At 41.7% G+C, this 25,592-nt stretch overlaps 1 protein-coding gene across 1 annotated transcript; it reads left to right on the top strand.

The window, feature by feature from the left end:
• The first annotated feature begins 13,557 nt into the window (after window positions 1-13,557).
• DCSTAMP (dendrocyte expressed seven transmembrane protein) lies at window positions 13,558-24,452 on the top strand. The gene is made up of 4 exons (XM_057408226.1): window positions 13,558-13,627; window positions 20,202-21,260; window positions 22,909-23,229; window positions 23,369-24,452. Exons 2-4 carry the CDS (start codon window positions 20,235-20,237, stop codon window positions 23,450-23,452), a joined length of 1,431 nt encoding a protein of 476 aa, XP_057264209.1. The 5' UTR covers window positions 13,558-13,627; window positions 20,202-20,234; the 3' UTR covers window positions 23,453-24,452.
• The last annotated feature ends 1,140 nt before the right edge of the window (window positions 24,453-25,592 follow it).

Here is a 25,592-nt window from a genome sequence, read left to right as displayed (position 1 = left end):
TTTCTGAGAAACGAGGATATTCATCGACTTTTAGTGAGAAGACTTGGTTGCATTTTCTTTTACAGATATTTCACCTCATTAATATTTAAGCAATTATCATAGAAAGGATAAAGAAAATAAAGTGAAAGGTTGACATATAATTGTGATCCACTGAGAGCAGGTAAATGAGGAAAAAGGAAAAGTAATTACTGTATATTGAGCATCTTCCTTTACTCCCATGCATTTGACTTGAACATTTACAGCATGTCAGAAGCAAAGAAAATACAGTAACTCTGTCACAGCACTGATACTTTATTTGGGAATGTTGAAAAGTACATAATAGGGCATTTGTCAGCTAGGAGCAATACTTTCAGCAAGAATTATTGATGTTAACTATCATATGGCAGCTTTTTTAACACATAACCTAATCTGTGCTTCAGATTTTGAGCATATCTCAGGCTACTCTCTTTGCAAAGTACCATACTGCCACAGGTCCTCACAGGGGAGGAACCAACCTCAGGCTCTCTCCTCATTCTGCTTCCAGGAGGTCTGGCTGGTGCTTTCAAACAGTCCTTATTAGTGTCATGGCTACCATCAAGCTCTTTCAGCACAGTGTAATTCAGCCCATTAGTAATTACAGTTCAGCACAAATGTGTCCTCAAAACAGCTAGCTTTCTTACAAATCTCTCAGTTAAAATCAGTTTTAACCATATTTTACTGGTGCTTGCACATGATCTGTATTGTTTGAGTACCTTGAATAAAACTCTGGGTCTGGCTGTCTGATTGGCTAACTTCAGCTGGAAAGTTGTCTTCCAGAAAACCAGCCTCCCTCACCCCAGTTTCTGTCAAACGCCCTATTACCTGTGACATCTTTTATGTGGTAACCTGATGGCTGATCATAAAATCTATATTTCCACCAATTTTCCCATATTTACAGAATGTTTTGTAGTTCCAAAGTGGCTTATCTCATCTTAAACACAATCTTGTCTTGATTGCAGGAAAGGAAATGGCTGATTAGCTGTTTTCTTCCTAACAAAGTACAAATGATGATAAATGATAATTGAAGTTGTGATTACCAAAGAAAGGATAATATATTGGAAGCCTGAATGTTGCTTCCCACAGAAATGCAAAAGGAAGTACATCTCCTAGAATAGGAATTAGTTTTCTTGTAAATCATGTATTTTAACATTTTGTGTTAGTTTTTATATTTCCCTTTATTAGATGTATGCTAAGAATGCTTACCTGTAACAACTTAAATAATTGCTGCAATCATTGTACCAGACTTATTTGGTTGAAGATCATCTACCTGGACTTGTGTAAAGCATTCGACACTGTCCCACATGACATCCTTGTCTCTAAATTGGAGCGACATCAATTTGATGGATGGACCACTTGGTGGATAAAGAACTGTCTGGATGGCTGCACACAAAGAGTTGTGGTCAATGGCTCAATGTCCGGCTGGAGACCAGTAACGAGTGGTGTCCTTCAGGGATCGGTGTTGGGACCGGTCTTGCTCAGCATCTTTGTTGGTGACACGGACAGTGGGATTGAGTGCGCCCTCAGCAAGTTTGCCGATGACACCAAGCTGTGTGGTTCGGTTGATACGCTGGAGGGAAGGAATGCCATCCAGAGGGACCTTGACACACTTGTGAGGTGGGCTGATGCCAACCTCATGAAGTTTAACCATGCCAAGTGCAAGGTCCTACACCTGGGTCAGAGCAATCCCAGGCACAGCTACAGGTTGGGCAGAGAAGAGATTCAGAGCAGCCCTGCAGAGAAGGACTTGGGGGTGTTGGTCGATGAGAAAATGAACATGAGCCTGCTGCAGTGTGTGCTTGCAGCCCAGAAAGCCAACCGTATCCTGGGCTGCATCAAAAGGAGCGTGACCAGCAGGTCGAGGGAGGTGATCCTGCCCCTCTACTCTGCTCTTGTGAGACCTCACCTGGAATATTGTGTGCAGTTCTGGTGTCCTCAACATAAAAAGGACATGGAACTTTTGGAACAAGTCCAGAGGAGGCCACGAGGATGATCAGGGGACTGGAGCACCTCCCGTATGAAGACAGGCTGAGGAAGTTGGGGCTGTTCAGCCTGGAGAAGAGAAGGCTGCGTGCAGACCTCATAGCAGCCTTCCAGTATCTGAAGGGGGGCTATAGGGATGCTGGGGAGGGACTCTTCATTAGGGACTGTAGTGATAGGACAAGGGGTAATGGGTTAAAACTTAAACAGGGGAAGTTTAGATTGGATATAAGGAGGAAATTCTTTCCTGTAAGGGTGGTGAGGCCCTGGAATGGGTTGCCCAGGGAGGTTTTGAATGCTCCATCCCTGGCAGTGTTCAAGACCAGGTTGGAAGAAGCCTTCGGTGGTATGGTTTAGTGTGAGGTGTCCCTGCCCATAGCAGGGGGGTTGGAACTTGATGATCTTAAGGTCCTTTCCAACCCTAACTATTCTATGATTCTGTTCTATGATTCTAAGATCCCAAAGAATATTAAACCACAGAACATTTCTTCCATTCTTCTCTCTTTGCAGACAAATAGCAGTATTGCCCTGTGTTTACTATCATCAAGAAGAAAAAGTTTTTCTTCTACTTTTGAACTACATCAGATTTCTCTAAAAATGTCATACAGCTAGCCCTCTGATTTTATTCAGTGAATTTGAGGTCAAAAATCTTTAGGTAGGTCAGACAAAAATCAATATCCCACCTTTCAGTTTTCATCACTGTGACCTCACTATTTACTAGTGTTGTAAAATGATTTATAAATGCATATCTAACTTCTCTGTATTTGAGTATCTTCTTCCTTCTTACCAGAACTGACATGAACTACAACTTCCACTTGGTAGAATGCATGCTTGTCTCTCTTTGCTTGTTTCCATAAAGAATAATTTAATCTACTCCAGGCAGACAAACCGAATAAACTTAAAAAAAAAAATACCAAATAATCCATTACAGAAGCTATAATGGCCTGACATGAATCCTTCCCCATCTCACTTAGTCATCATTCTTATAGCTTTCCCAGCATAGCTGTACTCATAATTGTCTTCTCTCTGTGCTTCTCTGTGCCCTTGGATGTCCTGCAACCTAAGGCTCTGCAGAGGCAGAAACAGGAGCATCATTTTAATGGTGGTGCTGTTTGTGAGTCCCCCTTCTTGTGGAGGCTCCCAAGAGCTGCCTGCAGAGGAGGACTGTCAGAGGGAGGGAGGGTCAAGATTAAGTTTTAGGACCATATATATGCTGGTGGCTCACTTTCTTATTCTACCTTTATCTTTTCTCTCTTCTTCTTACTAAAATGAAGGCATCCCTACCTCTTCCCACAACCATGCAAAAGCATTAAACTGCAGCTTTTTGCCCTAACTAGCGGAGGAACTGCTGGATAACGCATACTCTTAGTTCCTAGTAGTTCAGGATCAAACCTTCATTGGTTTTATACCACTGTGCAGATGAGCTATGCTGTTAAGTGGTTAATGGCTAAAGAGCTGTTAACATTTTTGTAGCTGATATAGACCATGGCTGTCTGGGAAGGTAGCATGTATTGTAAAGTTACAGGACAGACAGGAGCACATAACACTACCCATTAATGTGTAATGAAATTCTAACTATTTCCATAACTTTACAAACTTGTATGTGTTGAGGTTTGTTTTATAATGCTCTGTGGGTTTCATTCTGTGCCTTCCCCATTGTTTTACTAGTTCTTCCTCAAAACACGATTTCTATACTGGTTTTATGCACAAGAACTAACTTTATTGTATCAACCACTTCCTCCCCTTCTTTCTTTTAATTTAAATAAGCCATTCTTTAGCTAAATCATGTGAGAGTAAGAAAACAGGAGACAGAATTCAGTCTTTAGCCAGAAGCAGACAACACAAGGGAAGGATTTGGAAAGAACTGTGTCAAGTATTGTCTTGTGAGCCTTAGGCTGCCTTACTTTTTAATTTTTTAATTTTTTTTTTTTTTCAGAAGGAGCTTTCTTATTAGTCACTAACAAAACCCAAACACCCAAGACTGGAAAATAATACCTTATTACAAGTTTCAATCAAGTTAGGAAAGTTATAAACACCTTCAAACTGGGGCATAAAGGTGGAAGTGTCAGACCTACTTTATAGCAACATTGCCAGATGATTTGATAGATCCATTACAAATTCTGCTTACATTATTCTAAGCAAAGATTGTATCCAGGGGCTGTTCCTTGGCAACATTATTTCATTCCTTATCTCATTGATTCTTTTCATAGCATAGGGTGAGGGATTTATTAGCAATGCATCAGATTTCCTGGCAATATATGGTCCAATTGCTGTGCATTTTTCTCTTCTTTTCATATAACCTTCTTCCTTTATCACTTTGGCACTCTGCTGTCTGGGTGCCTTCAATGGAGTATTGCTGATTTCAGTTACCTGGAATAGCATATTTTATGGAAAAAATAGATTGGAAAGTTTGGTATTTTCTTACAGTGTAACTCTCTGAAGGTAAAACCATATTGTGGTGTATCTTACTTGTTTTTCATTTCCCTAGAGTCATACAAAAGTGTCAGTTCTTATGTCTTGCTATCTTTGGCTTTGGTGAAAAATATAATAGGGCAGTGAGTGAACAATAGGATGAAAACACAAAGGAACAAAAAAGGGGAATGAAAACTAAGTTACCAATGTATGAATAGCTTTGGGTTTACTTTAAGCTGATGAAAGTGATCTGGAACACACTTCTTGAAAATGTGAATATACACCGGTGTCTCCCAACTACACAGGAGCTTGCACAGCATCTTCAGCCTGAGAACTTGCCTTGTTCTCCTCAGCCCATCCCCATCATTATGGCTTAGTAGAGATTACTTCCACTCTCAGATTTCTTGGAATAACTTCTTGTGCAATCTCTAGCTAGTCTAATAGTGTCAAAGTGATACCAATTATTTTAAGGTTTATTTAATACTATACTTTTTCTGAGCAACACGATTTTGAAATGAGTTAAAGTAAAAATATATGAGCAGTTGGGTGAGTGACTCTAAGGAGAGTGGGAAGGCTCAGTCCAAGAACTAATGAGTCCAAAACAAGGTGCATGACTGCGCCAGGGGAAGATCCAGCCCAATAGCATGTGTCCATGAATCTGCCCAACAGTTCAGACTGTGGAGTGAAAGTCAGGAATCCCACAGGCAGCCATGACCCAACAAGCATTTATTTCCAAATAAATTTGTTATTGCAAATAGCAAATAATAAGATCCCTTAACCCAGGATCTCACAGATGCTGCAGCCTCTTTTTCGGTAGAGCTAGTTAAGCAAGTGCAGCTCCTCATTATAAACTCTTTTTGAAATGTTGATTCCATTTGCAATCCCTATTCTCTCTGCAGTTGGAGGTAGCAGCTGTAGCTGGCTGCATAATTTTTGGAAGTGACATCCCCAACATAGAAGAGTTTATAAAGCATAAACAAAGTAAAATAACTTAAAACAGTGTAAAGAGGCAATTCCAGTTTTCATTTACAGAAGAAGGATATGACAAAACTGTGCCTTGGGCAGCCACTTCATGATGTCTGTTGGGCACTCAATCAAGACTCCATGGAGAGGTATCAAGATCTCATTTTCATGGGATGAAATGAGGAGTATTTATGTGGCCATTGGTAATGATGATTGTTCAACTGAAAACTCCTTGCTAAAAGTCTAAACTTGGAGACTGTTAGGAAGCTTCCCCAGCTCAACTTACAGGAATAGCCCTTTCTAGCAATCAGGAAGTTAGTGTTTTTACAGTGACTCAAACACTACCTTTATATCATATGAAGATTAGCTTCATCATATGAAGATGAGCTTCAGTACCAGCATCAGATACAAGCTTTACCCAAGCTCAGCTGTATTTGGATTAGGTTTTAAACTGAGTTCTATCAGAAGTGAGTATCTGTAATCTTGATTCTCTGAGAAACATTTACTCATAGATGTTTTGTCACTGGCTCCAGACATACTGCTCATCCGGTGGAGCTCTGCTTGCTGTGAGTAATGATCCACTGTCATTATTTCATTTCCTCAGATATTTAGAAGAAAATGTAATTGTCTTATTTTAATCTAAATTTCTGCTGTAGCAGTAAAACAGAAGCAGTAATTAAGACCATGACTCAAAAACAAGAGCACAAATATTTACAAACACTGATCTTTGTTTCTTTCCTGGCTCTGTGGAAGCCAACCGCAAGGAGGGACTATCTTCCCTAGGCAGAAGCAGGCAGAGCACAATATTGAGTGATTTCAATGTGACAGAGTGCTTACAGCTCTGAACTTGCTTTGTTCTTGCATCACACAGGTATGTCACAAAAGGAAGGAAATTTCAGCATCCTAAAGACAAACCCAAAGAAATATACATCCAGTTTGCACATTACAATAGTTGAAGCACAGCATTATCAAAACTGTGTTAATCACAGCATTGTTATCAGTTGAAATACATTAAAGATCTGCCAGAATAATAGGATCTTGAGCAGTGACATTTTAATACTTTTTATGTGCAAGCAGATTTTGCTAGTCATTCTGCACGGATTGAGAAGAAAACTGGGAAAAGAGGTCAGAAATGCACTAATTCTGAAACCATCCTCTCTTTCAGTTCAGACAGAGGGATCTGTACTGCATTGGCAGGCAGAGCAGAAGAAAAAACCAACAGCCATTGCTGTGCTGTTGTTCAAATTAGTAAACTCTCAGTTTCTCCCATTTCATGGTGGCCAGTACTAGACAACATCAGCAGGAAAGTCTAGAAACCAGGCAGCCCCAGCAGCCGTTAGCTAGAGAGCATATTCCCCCAACAGAACTCATGCTGCTGTTTGTGAGCTGGTGGCTTCGGCCAACCCATCAGCAGGCCATGAGCAGCAAGATGGAACTTGGTGCCAGAAAATGTGTTTGACAGTTGCACTGACAGAGCAGTTTGTGAGGGTGTGCTGTGAGTGGGTCACTAAAATACTCTGTTTTAAAAGAACTGAAAAAAAATCCCAGTGATAGCAGCACGCCTGAGAGGCATCCCTGGTTGCAGCATATGGGTTGAGAAAGACCAGCTAAGGCTCTTTATCAACATGTTGTATCACTGAAGGGCACTATGGCCTTAGGTAATTGAAACTTCAGGACACTTTTCAGGCTGCAGGACTGATTTTTGCATTGTCTGTATGTACTTTACGGCTTTATTTTGTTCTCTGTAAGAGGCTAGAAGCACTGCCAGTCACTGCCATGGCTTGATTCAAATTGGTGAGTACAGGTAAAGCCCGCCCACAACTCCTTGCTATTGAAAATGTAAAGGCTGGAAAAATTTACTGCATCCAGATGACCACAAACTACTTTCTCATATCTAGCCCAAGAAAATGCAAAAATTCCTTCCTCCCCCCCCTGCTTTTTGGGCCCAATTCTTTGTCTAAAAGCTGCTGACCTGGCCAGCATTTGGATTATTATAAATGAACTTTCAGTGCCATAACTGGCTGGAAGAAAAGTCCTGTTGCACACTCCCACTGTTTGTAATGGTGCTGTGTGAGTCTCTTTTCTTCCTGGACCCCAAAGGGATTATAAAGTTCTGCAAAATTCCTGTAGGCAAGAGATAAAACCTGTGTCTATAGACTGGTTTATTCCACTGTATAAAAATGACTAGGAGACAGACAGAATACCAGGTGAGGAAAATAGTACCAACTCTAGGCTGGATTCAGAGTTGAAGAAAGTGATTAGCAGTGAACATTTAGTGGTGGTTGAGAAAGACTTAGGTCTCTTCAGAGATCTTTCACAGATCTCATGGGATACAGCACAGGACAGAAGGTCCATGGAGGTTGGTTGATATTCAAAAATCCCTTGGTCCAAGCTCAAGAATTATTCATCCCAATCAAATCAAGCAAAGGCAGCAGGAAGCCAGCATGGATGAGCAAGGAGCTTCTGACAAAACTCAAATGTAAAAAAGAAGCAGATAGGAGGTGGAAGCAGGTACAGTGGACCCAGGAGGAATAAAGAGACACTATCTGATTGTATAGGGATGGGGGCAGGAAAGCCAAAGCCCAGAGAGAGCTGAATCAGATGAGTCAGCCAAAGGACAGCTGAAAGGGCTTCTACAGGTCTATAAGCCTTAAAAGAAAGACATAGGGAAATGTGGGTCCACTGCTAAGTGCAGTAGGGATCCTGCGACAAAGGGCATGGAAAAGCCCAAAGTATTCAATGTCACCTTCAGCTCTTCCTTTATTAGGAAGACCAGCCTTCAGGAACTTCAGACCATTGAGACTAGGGCAAGTCTGGAGGGAGGAAGTATTACCCTTGGTGGAGGAGAATCAGATCAGGGTATTGGCTTATGTAGTTGTCACTGGCCACTCTCATTTTTGAAAGGTCATGGTGCTTGGGAGAGGTACATAAGGGCTGGAAAGAAGCAACTGTCATTTCCATCTTAAAGAAGGGCAAGGAGGAGGACACAGGGAACTACAGTCTGGTCAGCCTCACCTTGATCCCTGGTAAGGTGATGGAGCAGCTAACCCAGAAAACAATTTGCAGTGTGTCTTCAACATGGATTTACAAACTGGAAGTCATCTTTACCAAACCTGACAGCCTACAATGACTTGGCTTGGTGGATGAGGTGAGAGCAGTGGATGCTGTTTAACTCAACTTCAGAAAGGTTTTCAAAACTGTTTCCCATAATATCCTCATAGACAAGCTGACAAAGCATGGGTTAAGTAAATTGACAGTGAAGTGGACTGAAAACTGCCTGAACTGCTGGGCTCAGGAGTTTTTGATCAGCAATACAAAGTCCAGCTGGACAAAGTTCACTAGTGGTGTGTCCCAAGGGTTGATACTGGGGCAAACACTGTATAACATATTCATTAACAACCTGGAAAAAGTGCACCCTCAGCAAGTTTGTAGATAATACAAAACTGGAAGGAGTGTCTGATGATTGTGCTGCCATTCAGAGTGGTCTCAAAGGCTGAAGAAATGGACCAACAGGAATCTCAATTGCCACAGAATCACAGAATGGTTAAGGTTGGAAAGGACCTCTGGACATTCCCCAGCACACACACTCAAGTAAGGTCACCTAGACCATGTTCAGATGGTCCAGAACCACCATTCTGTGTTTAGGTAAACATACGCTATATGCTGCTACCAAGGCTGAGATGTTGGGCTCAGTGGAAACTTGGTTTGACTTAATATCCACTTGCCCACTCACTTAATATCCACTTGCCCACTCACTTTACAGAATTTTCCCCTATATAATACTAAGAAGGATATGTTCTGCTGAAAATTCATTTCATTTGTCCTGTAATAGAGACTTTCTCCAGTTATAAATGGTGCACTTTATCTAATTATACCCTTACATTATACATAATTTAGATGCTATGAACATTATGATATGTTCATCTTGCCACCTGACAGCTTTCTGAACTTGTTCAATAGCTGCTTTTGAAACAGCAGGGTATGGCTGGTCTGTGCAGGTGAAACCTGGTCTAATAGTGAGACAGTGTTACATCAGTGTTAGAAGTACATGCTGGAAAACCTGGAAAACCAGCTGTCTGGAAAATTACATGCAGGGACATTGCAACCAAGAGCAAATAAATAATGTACATGCCAGCACTTCAGTAGCTGCTGATTGGGTGCTACAAAGACAACAAAGGACAGAACTGAGCTTGGAGTGCAGCCATGTATCTCTGAAATCAGAGTCTAAGTGAGAGTCAGTCTTCAATTCAGAATTCCTTAGGTGTAAGTAGCATCCCTGCAGTGGACATAACCCATGGCGTTTTTGAGAAAAGCAATAGATACATTTTATTAAAAAAAAAAATAAATAAAAAAAAAAAAGGATCTGCAATTTTAAACGTAAGCAGTAAAAGCATAATTGCAAGTTAGCTCTGTAAGTGGCTGTAAGAGTGTACGGAGATGCTGTTGGAAACTTACCATAGGTGCATAGAAGATTGTGTGCAAGACTCCTCTTACTATTTCTGTTGCTGTTGTCCTTGTAAAGTAGTGTATCAGCCTTTGACTTCCTCTAAAGTAAATCTGTAGTCCTCTTTATCAGATGGCTTGGGTGAAAACTGAATAAAAGGATTAATTGGTTCAATGGATCAATCTAATAATTAGTAGAATCTGTATGACCCATTTCAAGTGTGTGTCCAGAATTTTCTTCTCTCCCAGACACACAAATGTACATACAAACTGCAGTGTCTGCAGAAACCAGTAGTTTATTTTAATTGCCAAAGTTAAAGCAAAACAGGTTTCTTATGTATTTTCCAGAAAGTTCTAAGAAATATGATCTTGTTTTGCTACTGAATCAGAAGTTATTAGAAATCTGTGCTGTGTATTGTGTTCCCATATCACTGTGACAATGAAATCACTCCCAGATTTTCAACTCTTTTCATGTTTGAACACAAATTAGTACTTCTCATCTTTTTTTTTTTTCCTTAGTACCATGAGCAAGAAGCAAATCCATATGGCACATCCAATAAATGAACTTCTAATTTCCTTGTAGGAAAACTATTGTCTTGCAAAAATAAGAGATCGTATGTGTGCTTATCCAAGTTACAAAAGCTGTAGGGTATTTAAGATGCCAACTTCAATCCCTAAGTTACTTTGCAGTCTCTTATGCAGATAACCTCCTGAAAGACAGACCTATTTCACCTTTTCTTTACAACCTCAAAGCTACTAAAGTAATAATATTTTGCTGTGGACTTTTTTTTTATTACTGAGATATAATGCTTAACCTTTTATAGGTGTATAATATTCATTAAACTTACCTAGAGCAAATGCAGAATATGAACATGGCACATGGTACTGTGCCAGCAGAGATCAGAAGCAAGTTTAAATGGATTTGATATCTCAGCCTTCACTGGTAAGGCACCTGGTGAAGAAGAAAATAATTTAGATTGGAAGAAAACGGTTGAAGCCAACTGTTCAATTTCCCATTCAAAGCACATACAGCTAGATAACATGGCTTTGTTGTACTGGGATGTCTTCAGTGGACACAGCATTCCTACTACTACTCCAGGGATTCTACAGGTACACAGCAAATAAAGAACAGACTAGGGAAAATATAGGCCCCCTCAGGAAGCTCTCGGGAGAACTGGCTACACAGGATTTGGAGAAGGCTGAGGTTCTGAATGTCTTCTTTGCCTCAGTCTTCACTGGCAAAGGCTTTGACCAAACCACCCAAGTCTTGGAAGGCAGATGCAGGGACTGTGAGAATGAAGAACTCCACTGTAGGAGAGGAACTGGTTCGAGACCATCTTAAAAATCTGAACATGCACAAGTCCATGGGTCCTGATGAGATCCATCAGGACCCATGAGATTCAGCGGGTCCTGAAGGAGCTGCTGAATGAAGTTGCGAAGCAGCTGGCCATCCTATTTGAAAAATCATGGCAGTTAGATGAAGTTCCCAAAGACTGGAAAAAGGGAAATATAACCCCCATTTTCAAGAAGAGGAAAATGGATGACCCGGGGAATTACAGACCACTCAGTCTCACCTCTGTGCCTGGCAAAATCTTGGAGCAGATTCTCCTGGAAGGCATGCTAAGGCACATGAAAAACAACAAGGTGCTTGGTGACAGCCAGCATGGCTTCACTAAGGGGAAATCCTGCCTGACCAATTTGGTGGCCTTCTATGATGGGGCTACGGAACTGATGGACAGGGGTAGAGCAGTTGATGTCATCTACCTGGACTTGTGCAAAGCGTTCGACACTGTCCCACACAACATCCTTGTCTCTGAATTGGAAAGACATCAATTTGATGAATGGACCACTCGGTGGATAAAGAACTGGCTGGATGGCTGCACACCAAGAGTTGTGGTCAATGGCTCAATGTCCGGCTGGAGACGAGTAACGAGTGGTGTCCCTCAGGGATCGGCGTTGGGACCCGTCTGGTTCAACATCTTTGTCGCTGACATGGACAGTGGGATTGAGTGCGCCCTCAGCAAGTTTGCCGATGACACCAAGCTGTGTGGTTCGGTTGATACCCTGGAGGGAAGGAATGCCATCCAGAGGGATCTTGACACACTTGTGAGGTGGGCTGATGCCAACCTCATGAAGTTTAACCATGCCAAGTGCAAGGTCCTACACCTGGGTCAGAGCAATCCCAGGCACAGCTACAGGTTGGGCAGAGAAGAGATTCAGAGCAGCCCTGCAGAGAAGGACTTGGGGGTGTTGGTCGATGAGAAAATGAACATGAGCCGGCTTCAGTGTGCGCTCACAGACCAGAAAACCAACAGTATCCTGGGCTGCATCAAAAGCAGCATGACCAGCAGGTCGAAGGAGGTGATCTTGCCCCTTTACTCTGCTCTTGTGAGACCTCACCTGGAGTATTGTGTGCAGTTCTGGTGTCCTCAACATAAAAAGGACATGGAACTGTTGGAACAAGTCCAGAGAAGGGCCATGAGGATGATCAGGGGACTGGAGCACCTCCTGTATGAAGATAGGCTGAACAGTTGGGGCTGTTCAGCCTGGAGAAGAGAAGGCTGCATGGAGACCTCCTAGCAGCCTTCCAGTATCTGAAGGGGGCTTATAGGGATGCTGGGGAGGGACTCTTCATTAGGGACTGTAGTGATAGGACAAGGGGTAATGGGTTAAAACTTAAACAGGGGAAGTTTAGGTTGGATATAAGAAGGAAATTCTTTCCTGTTAGGGTGGTGAGACACTGGAGTGGGTTGTCCAGGGAGGTTGTGAATGCTCCATCCCTGGCAGTGTTCAAGATTAGGTTAGATGAGGCCTTGGGTGATATGATTTAGCGTGAGGTGTCCCTGCCCATGGCAGGGGGGTTGGAACTAGATGATCTTAAGGTCCTTTCCAACCCTAACCATTCTATGATTCTATGATTCTATGATCCTATATGGCCTCACCAGTGCTGAGTCAAGGAGAAGAATGACTTCTGCTGACTTGCGGGCAAAATTCTTGCTAATAATCTCAATATGCTGTCAGCCTTCTTTGCTGTGAGGGCACATTGCTGGACTGTGTTCACATAGTTTTCTTCAAAGACACAAAGCTTCTTCGGCAATGCACTTCCCATCCAGTCAGCTCCAGCCTGTACTGGTGCCTGGAGTTATTCCTCCCCATGGGCAGGACTTTCCATTCTCCTCTGGTGAACTTCATGAGATTCTTCTCAATCCTTTTCTCCAGCCTATCAAAATTCTTCTGTATGGCAGTTCTACCCTCCTATATATGAATTATCTTTATTAACCAAGGTCTTATATATAATTTGAATGTGTTCATTGGACATTTAATGAGGGTACAATTCCAAGGACCATATTCTAACAGGCTCTTACAGAAATATCTGAATAGATCTCATTAGAAACATTTGTAGGGTAAAAAAGATTCAAGGTTCAGACTTGCTTAGGCACTGAATTGCTGCTTGTTTCAACAGGAAGCACCCAAATAGCTTAGGTGTTCTAGAGGTAAGGCATTACTCAATGTAAAATTAAGTCTTTGAAATTCCAGCCCAGAACTCATTTGCTGATATCTATTACTCTGGCAGAAAAAAAGGTGGAAAGTGGCATTTGCAAATTATATACTATTTTTGTCGTGTGCATAAGTTACTTCCCCATGAATCTTTGTCAAAACCAGGATAATTTCAAAATTGTAGTGTGCCTGACTCATTGAGGGAGGGGATGGGAAAGTCATATGAAAATTTTTACCAGTACTCATCTTGGTTCCTCACCAAAATCAAGAAGCACACACACTGTGAAGATCCTTCTTGCACTTTACAGGAGGGTCTGTAAGTAATGCTTATGGTTATTATAAAGGAACTGCAGATAGTAGTCATGGACTGTGTTAGCTGTTCTAAGGTAGAACAACTTGCTTTGAGTTAATTGTTAAGTTAATTGCATCTTACTGATTGGAAGGTCTGTGAAACAACTTAGTCCTAAGCTGTCCCAAAACTATGTCTGGTGATACTATATGTTGGAGAAGGCTGACTAGTAACCTCTCATCTTTCCTTCCATCCCTCATACTGGATTTTTTTGTGTTTTGTAGAGTTGTTTTTGTCAATCAGCAAACTACCGTTTGGGCTTCCCAAACTGTGCTTCCATTCCTGCCTGCACTTTAAAGGAAGAATCTGTCTGTGGGTTTGCTGTACCAGAACTTCCAAAAGTAACATGGCCCACAGTGTTATATGTCCATTTTCTATGGTTTCCCACAACACATTTTCTGTGTCCTGTTCAGAGTGTTCAGCTCTGTCAAATATCTGTGCTTGCAATACAGAAACGTAGGGAGATGTTCATCTCACCTGGCTTTGGATAACTCTGAGTAATTCAGACTGTTTTGATAGTCAAGATAGAGAAAAAGCTGTCATAAAATGCAATCCATCTCATGTAAAGGTGGACTTCTAAACCAGGTCTGAAGTAGGGCTCTGGGTAATATCCCTTTTCTCCTCCCTGACAGAAAGACAGATAGCTCAGATGTGGACACAACAGAATCACAGAACAACAGAATCACAGAATGGTTTGAGTTCAAAGGGACATTTAAAGATCATCTAGTCCAACACCCAATGCTATTGATATTAGATGACATTTAAACAATTTGTGGCATCCTAAAGACTTCATAATATCTTGCAGTGTTCAGAGTTTTCCTGTGCCATGTATTTCAAATACATGAAGAAAAAGAGATGTTGAGCAGTTGTTATTTTTGTTTGGTTTGCATGTGTATAAATTGCTGTTTTATTTGCATTGCTATGTTGTTGAGCATTTCAAGCTTCTATGTGCACATATTTGATTAGATATTTCAGTCCTTGCCTGCGTTTGTTGTGTTTAGTGCCACTTACTCTCCTTCTCCCTGCAGTTAAAAGCAAACAATGTGAACATAAGAAATGAGAGGAGTCTCAACGAAACCCTGGGGATAGTTCAAATAACATTGCTGGATTTTTGATTGAGCTTTTATTTCTTTGCTGAACGCCCTGCATTGACCAAAGGAAATAATGTGAGACTCCCTCCTGTATTTTTCTTCTTACTAAACCATAATTCAGTGTTTTTTTTTCTTATGGTATCCAAAAAAGGGAAGTCATTCTCTTACATTTCAATGTAACTGATTCAGGCTAGGAGAGAAGGCTGCTGAAACAGCCAAAAAAGGAAACACTTCGTTTTGTGTTCTTATTGTGTGCTTTCTCTTCCTTAATTCCAGCATTTATGAGGCAAAGATCACTGTGTAGCTGAAGCTTTAGCATCAATAGAATATAAGTTTCCCATTTAACCTAATGTCTCTCTTAGACTTTATTTTATTACATTAATTTCAGTACATCACAAGCCTTAAGGAAGTATGGCCCAAACTCCTTGCTGGAGAGGCTCCTTTTCAGAGTTTGTTCTTCTAATTACTTCTGCCAGCATGACATATGGTAGATGAATATCAAATTTCCAGATATGAGTAAGTATTTCCTAGAGAGAGAAAATAAGGCACAGAAAGGTTCTCTTTAGACTCTACAGAAAAATCAGGTTCAAAGGCAGAGCTGAAAGCGCAAGAGTTTCCAGCTCCCCTCTGTGGCATACATCACAAGAAACTCTGGTGGAAAGAAATTTGCACTTAAGAGCAAGAAACTGCTTTCCAAGAATAATTCTTTCCTTATGCTACATAAATAACGGTAGCAGCCCCCACATTACTTAATGCTACAGGACAGAAGAAAAAATACTTTGCTTCAGACTGCAACAGAAATGAAGGTTTTATTCTTGTTCTTTATTCAGCCTCCTGTTAAAATTCATACCTGCACCTAACAGCTTCAGGAGAGCTTCTGTGATTTATGTTTTCAACAGGAGTCATTCCAGAAAGCGCTCAAGGTTTACTATTTCTTTAAGCATTGAATTAGCCTTTTTATTCGGGCCAAAGATTTATTTCTACCTCTGAGCCAGAGTGTTATTTTCTCTTCCCAAGCATTCACAGCTGTTTAAGTGCCTGCTGATAGAAGAATTTTCAACCTCCACATATTTTAGGGTTACAGTTTTCATCCTTTGCGTAGTTCTCCTATGCTGAGTATCTACGACTGCTGCTGATGTCTTATGACAGGAAATGGAGGTGTCAGACAAGCTACAGAGATACATGCTGTGAGTCTGATGCTGACCCCAGCAGTGGCTGAGCTCTGAGATGAGCTCCCTAGGGGATGGGAACGCTCCCTTTCCCAACACCCATGCCACATGAGCACCCATGCCACAGGATCCAAAACCCAGTGGACTTTTATGATGTCTTTTCTGCCTTAGAATTTTAGGTTCATGTAGGTTAGGGGCAAACCTGTGATATATATGTTGAGTGTTGCAGTAATCAAATGTGACAGTATTGAATCTGCCCAGTAAAAGAGACTCCCTGATTATTTTCAAGTTCTGTCTATATTTTGCAAGTCTCCAGCCTCCTGGTCCACAAGCATGGCTTTTGTTAATTCTAGGACTTTGTTCTTGACTCTTTTTCCAGTTCTTAGATACAGTCATGCCAAACTCCTCATCACATATTGCAGCCATTTACTGAATGCTTATAAACATTAACAGGAAGACACCATAACCACACAGAGAATCATAGAATCATAGGATAGTTAGGGTTCGAAAGGACCTTAAGATCAGCTAGCTCCAACCCCCCTGCTATGGGGAGGGACACCTCACACTAAACCATGTCACCCAAGGCTTTGTCCAGCCTGGCCTTGAACACCACCAGGGATGGAGCATTCACAACCTGCCTGGGCAACCCATTCCAGTGCCTCACCACTCTCACAGCAAAGAACTTCTGCCTTATATCCAATCTAAATTTCCCCTGGCATTCCTTCCCTCCAGGGTATCAACCGAACCACACAGCTTGGTGTCATCGGCAAACTTGCTGAGGGTGCACTCAATCCCACTGTCCATGTCAGCGACAAAGATGTTGAACAAGACCGGTCCCAACACCGATCCCTGAGGGACACCACTCATTACTGGTCTCCAGCCGGACATTGAGCCATTGACCACAACTCTTGGTGTGCGGCCATCCAGCCAGTTCTTTATCCACCGAGTGGTCCATCCATCAAATTGATGTCTTTCCAATTCAGAGACAAGGATGTCGTGTGGGACAGTGTTGAACGCTTTGCACAAGTCCAGGTAGATGACACCAACAGCTCTACCCCTGTCCATCCGTTCCGTAGCCCCATCATAGAAGGCCACCAAATTGGTCAGGCAGGATTTCCCCTTAGTGAAGCCATGCTGGCTGTCACCAAGCACCTTGTTGATTTTCATGTGCCTTAGCATGCCTTCCAGGAGAATCTGCTCCAAGATTTTGCCAGGCACAGAGGTGAGACTGACTGGTCTGTAGTTCCCTGGGTCATCCATTTTCCCCTTCTTGAAAATGGGGGTTATATTTCCCTTTTTCCAGTCTTTGGGAACTTCATCTAACTGCCATGATTTTTCAAATAGGATGGACAGTGGCTTAGCAGCTTCATTTGCCAGCTCCTTCAGGACCCATGGATGGATTTCATCAGGTTCCATGGATTTGTGTGTGTTCAGGTTTTTAAGATGGTCTCGAACCAGATCCTCTCCTACAGTGGGCCCAAGGTCTTCATTCTCACAGTCCCTGCAGCTGCCTTCCAAGACTTGGGTGGTGTGGTCAGAGCCTTTGGCAGTGAAGACTGAGGCAAAGAAGTCATTCAGAACCTCAGCCTTCTCCAAATCCATGGTAGCCAGTTCTCTTCTTCAGGGGAGGGCCCACCTTGTCCCTAGTCTGTCTCATATTTGCAATGTAACTATAGAATCCCTTCCTGTTATCCTTAACATCCCTAGCCAAGTTTAATTCTAACTGGGCCTCAGCTTTCCTAACCTGGTCCCTAGCTTCCCAGACAACATCCCTGTACTTTTCCCAGGCCACTTGTCCTTGCTTCCACCTTTTATAAGCCTCTTTTTTCCTTTGAATTTTCCTCAGCAGCTCCTTATCCATCCAAGGAGGTCTCCTGGCCCTCCTGCTGCACTTCCTTTTAGTTGGGATGCAGCACTCCTGAGCTTGTAGCAGGTGACCCTTGAATATAAACCAAGACTCTTGGGCCCCCCTGCTCTCTAGGGCTGTATCCCATGGAACGTTCCTAAGCAGGTTCCTGAAGAGGCCAAAGTCTGCTCTTTTGAAGTCCAGGGCAGTGAGCTTGCTGCACGCTCTTCTCACTGTTCTGACAGTCACGACCATCTCGTGATCGTTGCAACCAAGGCTGCCCTGGAGCGTTGCATTTCCAACCAGCCCTTCCCTCTTGGTGAGCACGAGGTCAAGCATGGCACCTCTCCTTATCGGCTCCTCTATTACTTGCAGAAGGAAGTTGTCTTCTACACAATCGAGGAACCTCCTGGATTGCTTGTGCCGGGCCGTACCGTCCTTCCAACAAATATCAGGGTGGTATATACATACAAACACACAAAACCATGTAGAAACTCTGCTTAAGAATAGCTGTAAAATGAGTGCGGTAAAAGAAAACTCAAAATGTGCTATTTTCTCAGATGAATGGGTTTGCATAATATTACAGTAATGGTAGCTTTTTTTGCATTTTCTTTTTTTATGGCTTCTTAAATGAAGAACAGAACTTCAAATCTATTTACTGTACAGGGCAATTTTTCTTAGATCTACAAATAAGACAAAAGGCATGTACTGTTTGATCTAGCAAGTTTAGGATTCACTGCCAGGGTTTGCTGGCTGTTAGGTCTAGTTCGACTTGACTCCAGGAGTATGAACATCTCCTTTTTAACTAAGCTTCCTAAAAATGCCTCGTTAATATCTAACTTGGTAGGAAGAGGGCAAAGCACCATCCATGAAAGCAGAGAGCAAGTCTCATGGCAAAGCTGGAGCCTGGTGGCTTGTGTGCTACCTCTGCTTCCCATTTCACTTGCACTGCTTTGCCAAACACATGGTGACTTCTACACACTTTGGGGACATTAATTAGCTAATTTTGCTCTGTGAAAGAGCTTCTAATTGATGTTATACTCAGTTTACAGCTGAATTCACTGAGGCCCTGAAGGAAGGCAATTTCTTCAGCCTGCCCAAGCAGAGTTATAGTGCTAAAGATGGAGCCTACCCTGAGAGCTGCTGACCTCCATTAATCCCTACTGAAGCAGTTAAGCACCAAAAAACTCAGCATCTTTCAGAATAGTCCTCAGCACTAGAAAGGATCAGACTCAAATGAGGCCAAGGAAAAACAGCACAGCAAGCACAGCAGTCCAAGAAGGTCCCAGCTGGGGTCAGAAGCCTGCTTCAATCACCCTCAGCTTCTGTTGCATGCAAAGCCAATAATGACATAACTATTAACTAATTACAGTGACAGGAAGGAGAAAGTGGTACAATGAATGCTAGCAGAATTCACAAAGTCAAATGCCAGTATACAAAATAATAGTTTAGTTCCTGACTACCTGCTGTGTTTAAGCTAAACAAAAGACAAAGTAGTATCTTCAGGATGTATTTGTGAAGAAAACTGTTCCCTATTTAAGAAAAAATTGCAACAGTTTATTTTATTTAATTAGCATTTCATTTGCTCTGAGGGTAATATGCATATATATTGATCTTGCATCTTTGGACAAATTGCGCTATATTATGTTGTAAAAGAAGAAGGAAAGATAGCGAGAGCTGGGCTGTCTCCCATCAAACTGAATTGAATCTCACAGAAATACCTTGTAACTTGTAGAACGGACACGGTGGTAGGCAAGAGAGATTGTGGCAAGTACAAGCAATCAGGGTTGAAAGTGTATATGAACCAATTTGTAGCTGCGTTATCCCAGGAGAGACACAAAGAAGGACTGATGGCTTTGAAACATACTTCCTTCCCTCTGTACTGACCCACCTCCAGCTGAAAAAGATCTTCATTCCTCCATCCCTGGGAAGTGTGCACAGGCTGTCCGCCCGTTCCTCCCTTCCTGGCAGCTACTCTGGCTGCTCCCTGTCTGTCAAACTGTGCTCCCCTGCATCAGGGTACTAATGGGAAGTACTCATGCTCCCCTCTTCCCCTTCTCAGTGCCCATGTAAGGCAAAGCTAGCACCTGCATGGAAGCACTGGATGCTACCAGAGGCTTGTGTCCCTCTTGTGCATATACACACAAATATATGTACATAGGAACCACTGTGTCTATATAGCAAAGGAGAAATCAAAGTTTACAGAAAGAAAAAAGGCAAAAATACTTGAAAAAAAAAGAAGCTAGAATGCCTTTTATAGCCATCTCTTCCATGTTTATATATGTGATACTAGGGACAAGGATTTGGGTCTCACACAGGCGGGTCAGCCACAGTGTGAGTCAGACCTTTTGCAATGTGAAGTACTGCTAAAAGCACATCACTGTCAGAAGCGTGATCCTGTAACTAACAGTATTTTTGTTTTTCTTTCCTTTTAGTTTGAGCCCTCACAATGTCAGCATCAGAAGAAAATGCAAACATTTGTCTCAATAGCCCAGAAAGCATGGGGAATTTTTATATCCGAAAGGAAACCTGGCTGGAAGTACCTGATTCAGCTTTTTGCAGTTTGCTCTGCAGTTGGCTTTGTCTCAAGCTTTCTATTGTTCCTTGGCATGCGCTTTTCCCTGGCACACAGTCCTTTGGGTCCCTTACTGATAGCTGGATTCATCTGGATTTTGCTTTCTATCGTGCTCTCGTGTTTCAAGCACCTGCGCTGCTTTAGTGTCCTGTTCCTTCTTTCTTGCGGACTGCGAAATGGTAGGAATGCACTTATTACGGCTGGCACAGGTGTCATGGTGGCTGGCAACATCCAAAATATATTTCACAACCTAAAGGTTCTGGCAGACAGTATAACCTGTCATTTAGAGTATGAACAATTTACCTTGATAAAATATTATGTTGAGGCAGTAAAATGGATTTATGAGATGACCAAGCTTTCCTCTGATCTATTTAAACATATAGTGTTTCTAAGGCATGAATTCACAACATCTTATTCAATTTCAGATGATGCATTAAAACAAGAGCTAAATGACACAAAGCAAGAAATCGAGAGAGTTGCTAACGAGGTATCTTTTATGCTGACTATACTGCCCTATATAGGCCAGAAAATACTGCCTATAGTGGGGATTTTTCTAGCTTCTTTTGGAACCAGCCTCTTTATCAAAAAATTTGTGGGCTCTCACAGTGCCAAATATAAGAATACTTACATCACAAAAGAGTTCATTATATTTGATGAGCGCCAAAAGCAACAGCAAAGACCCTGTCTTCTGCCACTTAACAAAAAAGAAAGAAGAGATTATGCAATAATCCCATCTTTCTGCCTCACAAGGAAGGACAGAAAAAACATGCAGCACTTTTTCTTTCCTGTAATTATTCATCTTTGCATCTGGCTTCTGTTTGCTGCAGTAGATTATTTGTTTTATTGGTTAATTGTTTCTGTGAGTAAACACCTCCAAGAAATACCAGATACAGAGATTCAGCTCAGCCTCTTTCAGCGAGTAAGTACTTATCAGTACTTTCTTAGTTTATTATTTTTTATTATTATCCTAGTATATTTCTTAGCTTAAAGTTGAAAAAGTTCTCTTCATCTTCAGCATCTGCTTGAGCAGACGCACAACCATCAATTCTTTCCTAGCATTATCATTTGTTTGTTTCAAAAAGGACCACTACCTTTACAGATATGTGTGCTGGATGGAAACAGTTCTCTGCACTTTCCGAAGTGTCATTATATTTCTAGAGAATGGTAAATATAGGAAGAAGGACTTTCATTACTCTATTTACACTCTTCTGGAGAAGACCAGAAGCTTAAAACTGGAAACTCACAATGCTGACATGTGTGAATTGCCACTTTTATAGTCAAATGTCACTATGACACTGATGTAAGAGATGTCTACCTTTTTATAGCTCAGTAGTATGAGGAGCTCATCATTTAAATAAGCTTGGATACATACACATGAAATAACACACTGCTGAAATTACAAGGTTCTTCTAGCAGGAGCAGTAGCAGCATGGAGAACCGTGGAGGCCATCTACACCAAGCTCATGCTAAAAACAAGGTCAACTTCAGAGGTGGATCAGATTGCTCAGGGTCTAGTCTGAATGCTTCTAAAGCTGGAGATTTCACCACTGGAGTGTAGGACCCATGTGATGCCGTGAAATGCACCAGAAAGCTGCCCAGTTTGACAGCTTGCATGATCAGGCTTAAAACAGTTCTCAAAAGCATATAACCATTCGATACTTTCAAGATAATAAGATTTCAAAGGGATGCATGATTTTTAGTACTATACGATATATTCTTCTATCAATTTTTTTTATTCCACTTTTCTATTACTTCCTCTTAGAGCTCATAATAATGACAATTCATTTCCTCTTATTCCCATTCCCCAAACATTCATCTAGCCAAAAGCAATTACACAGAGTAAGATAATTAAAGTGAGCACTGCAATAAGTGCATTGCTTGAAATTACAAGGAAACAAAAGAGGACATACAACCTTTGGCAGAGACATTCCCATTATCATTTTTCCATATGTGACATATTGAAGCTTTGAGATGGCATCTTCAGCCAGACCACATTTTCTATGACACGCTGCTGAGCCGCTACAGGTTCATCTTAGACAGTGTATGGCAGACTGGTGGTCCCTGTGTGTCACAGGATGTTCATCTGGTGGGGACTGAACCATGAAGGGGAAGGGAGGTGTAGTACACAGCGCCCTTGAAGAATGGCAGCACTTCAGACAAAAGTGAACTACTAACAAAATTAGCTGAAAATCAAGCTGCTGATCAAATTCTGTCATACACACTGCTCTGCTGTTTTACTCTGAGGAAAGGACCCTCAAAAGAGGATCTGAGCAGATTATTGGGAATATATTAAACCATGATAGCCAGATTAGTTAAATACTTACCTATCAGAGACACTGAGAAGGTAAGTTCCAAACTGTGGGACAGTGTCCCAAGAGAAATGGTGTAAATGCAGTCTGAAATAATTAGAAATAACCAATAAATGCATTGTTATGAGCATAGAAAATATATTGACACTGGATTGACTAGATGATTTATGGTCCTTGTAAACCTGAATGCCCAATGGGAGAAATATTAAGAAAGGAAGGAATCAGTACTATAATAAACTCTCCCTTTTTCTTGTGCAGAGGAATGAGAACAGCTTTATCTTTGATATGAGGGAGCATATTGCAAAGACTGATCCTTTCAAGATCTCTTTGTTTAAGCATGACTGCCTCCCTCAGCCAGAGCTTGCACTCTCCACAACATGGATCCAGCTTGGAGTCATCACCTTCTTCTTAATCATTTTTGGGTTATTCTCTGGCTTCCTGACCCAACTTAAAATACTCGTGTTGACTTCATTTTATCCTGACACAGAGATGAAACGGATACATTACTTGCATGCAAAATTACTGAAGAAAAGAGCAAAGCTACAAGAGAAAACTGGGAAGAACACGTTTGCTAAAATGGTGAGCCATCGACTCCAAGGGAAAAAATAATCTCCCACTGTCAGGGTGGTAGCTATACTAACTATAGAGGATGTAAGTGCTTGGGTGATCTGTAACTCAGTAACACTATGATCATAGTATCATATTTATGTCTTTTCAGGTCAACTTTTGGTTTCCAATACTGAAGGCAAGAGAATCAGTGAGGAAGAAAGAAAGGAGTATGTCAAGGGACAGCAGGGTGTAGAAGAGACAAGTGAATCTTTGGCTAAGGCAGAGATGCTCTAGCTCCACAGGAACCTGTGTTTTGCACACAGAATGGCACAGCTTATTTGTCATCTTCATGTTTGCCAGACACTGAAGATAGAAGATGCATCAGAGGTTGCTCATTGGCTTCTGGGCTGGCCAAGAACCTAACTATACGGCTTAGAATTTTCTAGACTTTTCTATTTTTCAACCTTCAACTGCCCCAAACCCTTCAGCCTGGTTCTTCACCATCTCTAGCTCCATATACCTGCTCCTGACTCTGCAGCAGTCTCTTCTGCAGGGTGAATGCTTTATTTGCGCTGTCAATCTTCCAGCTCAGCTGAACTCTCCCTCACACTTTGGCTTCCCTACTTACTTTTGGTTATGCATCTCTCAGAAGTTTCTAATCCTAGTCTCCCACATGGAATTCCTCACTTGGTTTTAGTCTCCCCCTTTCACGTATCCATAGACTAGTTGCAGTTGCAATTGCTAGTGCAAATTGTCCTGTATCTTTGATGATCACAGGAGAGACAATGAAGCATGTACAGAAGTGACAGTGCTCACAAGAGCTAGAATACATAGGAATCAGGTGCTGTTGGTGCAAACAAGCTGGTTTTTGAGGTGTAGGCATATGCAAGCAGAAATTAACAATGCTTTGAATCTTGCAGTCCAAAGGAGCTTGCAGAAGTGGCAAAAATGGGCTTAATTATGTTGATAAAGCCACCACTGACTTCACTGAAACAAAACTGAGCCAATACTGAGTACTTCAGCTATTTAATGTTGGTGCTGTGACCTTCATATGACACAAGAACAAACGCTAAAAGAATAAAGACATAGCTTTTCTGATGGCTTGACTGATGTGGCACCACCAGAGATATTATGTAGAGCTAAAAATCCACCACAGGTAGTGTACTCTTGATTTTCAGCCACAGCCAACTTCTTCAAGTTGCATAATAGCAAATTCTGCTCTAATGCCTGCATGGTCCCAGGACAGTCATTGATCTATGTCTCTGTTATCCGAATGAATAAAGACTTATTTAAAGCTTTCCACTAGCAAGTGTCAGAAGTTATTTTCCACCTGAAACACAAAAACACAAAGTTTTTTTTTTTTGATCTTCCAAATGAATCATAAAATCACAGAACAGTTAGGGTTGGAAAGGACCTTAAGGAAGCATCACTCTTCCATGGGCACAGGGGGGTCAGATTGCCAACGTGCCAACAATTTGTCTCTAGAAAATGAGGCGCTCCATTAAAGCTATGGATTTTTGACAGTTGTGCTGAATGTTCTCTGATGGCCTGACTATATCCTGTCTGCTAAAGTGAGTCAGCCCTGGACAGTAGCAGAATTTCATTTATATCCCAAGTACTACTGTCAAGGCCCAGTAGCAAGCAGCACCCTGTTGAAAAAGAAGAAAAATGAAGCTTGCTTTAGATTTGCTTTCACAGACCAGACTAGCTATCCAGGTACTATTGACAAAGGGATATATATATTCATTCACTCTTGTTATCATTGCAGATGTAAGGGGAAGAGTTAAATGTCAGCAATAGTTGAGCATTTATGGATGAGTTCGGACAAGTTCATTGCTGGTCGGAGCTGGCTGTGCTCCTTTCAGTTCCAGAGGACAGGCTGCTGAGAGGCCCTGATCTCCTACTGCTTACAACACGAGAGGTGTGGGCAGCTCTGGCTGATGGCACTACCACAAAATGCTATTCACTTCACTTGGCATCAGGAGGTGATATTTGCTTTGGAGTTTCTTGACTTTCTTGTTTGATGGTGTGTTGCAACCTAGCATACTTTTTCTCTCAGTTTTTCTGCAAGAAGCAAGTGAAAGCTTTGCAGCATATGGGAATGGTTCATCAAAATGCCTCAGACAGGGATGAATGGCTGGGAGAGATGCCTAAATCTGTTAAGATTTTGAGTTCCAGAGTACACTCTTAGAACAATGCCATGTCTATACTTTGCATTTACATATGAAAATTAAGCCTAGTGGGAATGACTGATTATGAAAAAGAGTAGTCTTTGGTAGCAGTAGCAGTTATTTTTCTCCTTGGTAGCTGGTGCGGTGCAGTGTTTTGACTTTCAGCTCGGGAACAGAGCTGATAACAATGATGTTTTGGTTTGGCCAAGGACTTTGTGAGCC

This window comes from Pezoporus wallicus, unplaced genomic scaffold (genome assembly GCF_028554395.1).
Source record: "Pezoporus wallicus isolate ANWC-B61680 ecotype Strahan unplaced genomic scaffold, APGP_CSIRO_Pwel_v1 contig_3815, whole genome shotgun sequence".
NCBI classification, from domain to species: domain Eukaryota; kingdom Metazoa; phylum Chordata; class Aves; order Psittaciformes; family Psittacidae; genus Pezoporus; species Pezoporus wallicus.
This window is presented reverse-complemented; position numbering and strand designations above follow the sequence as displayed.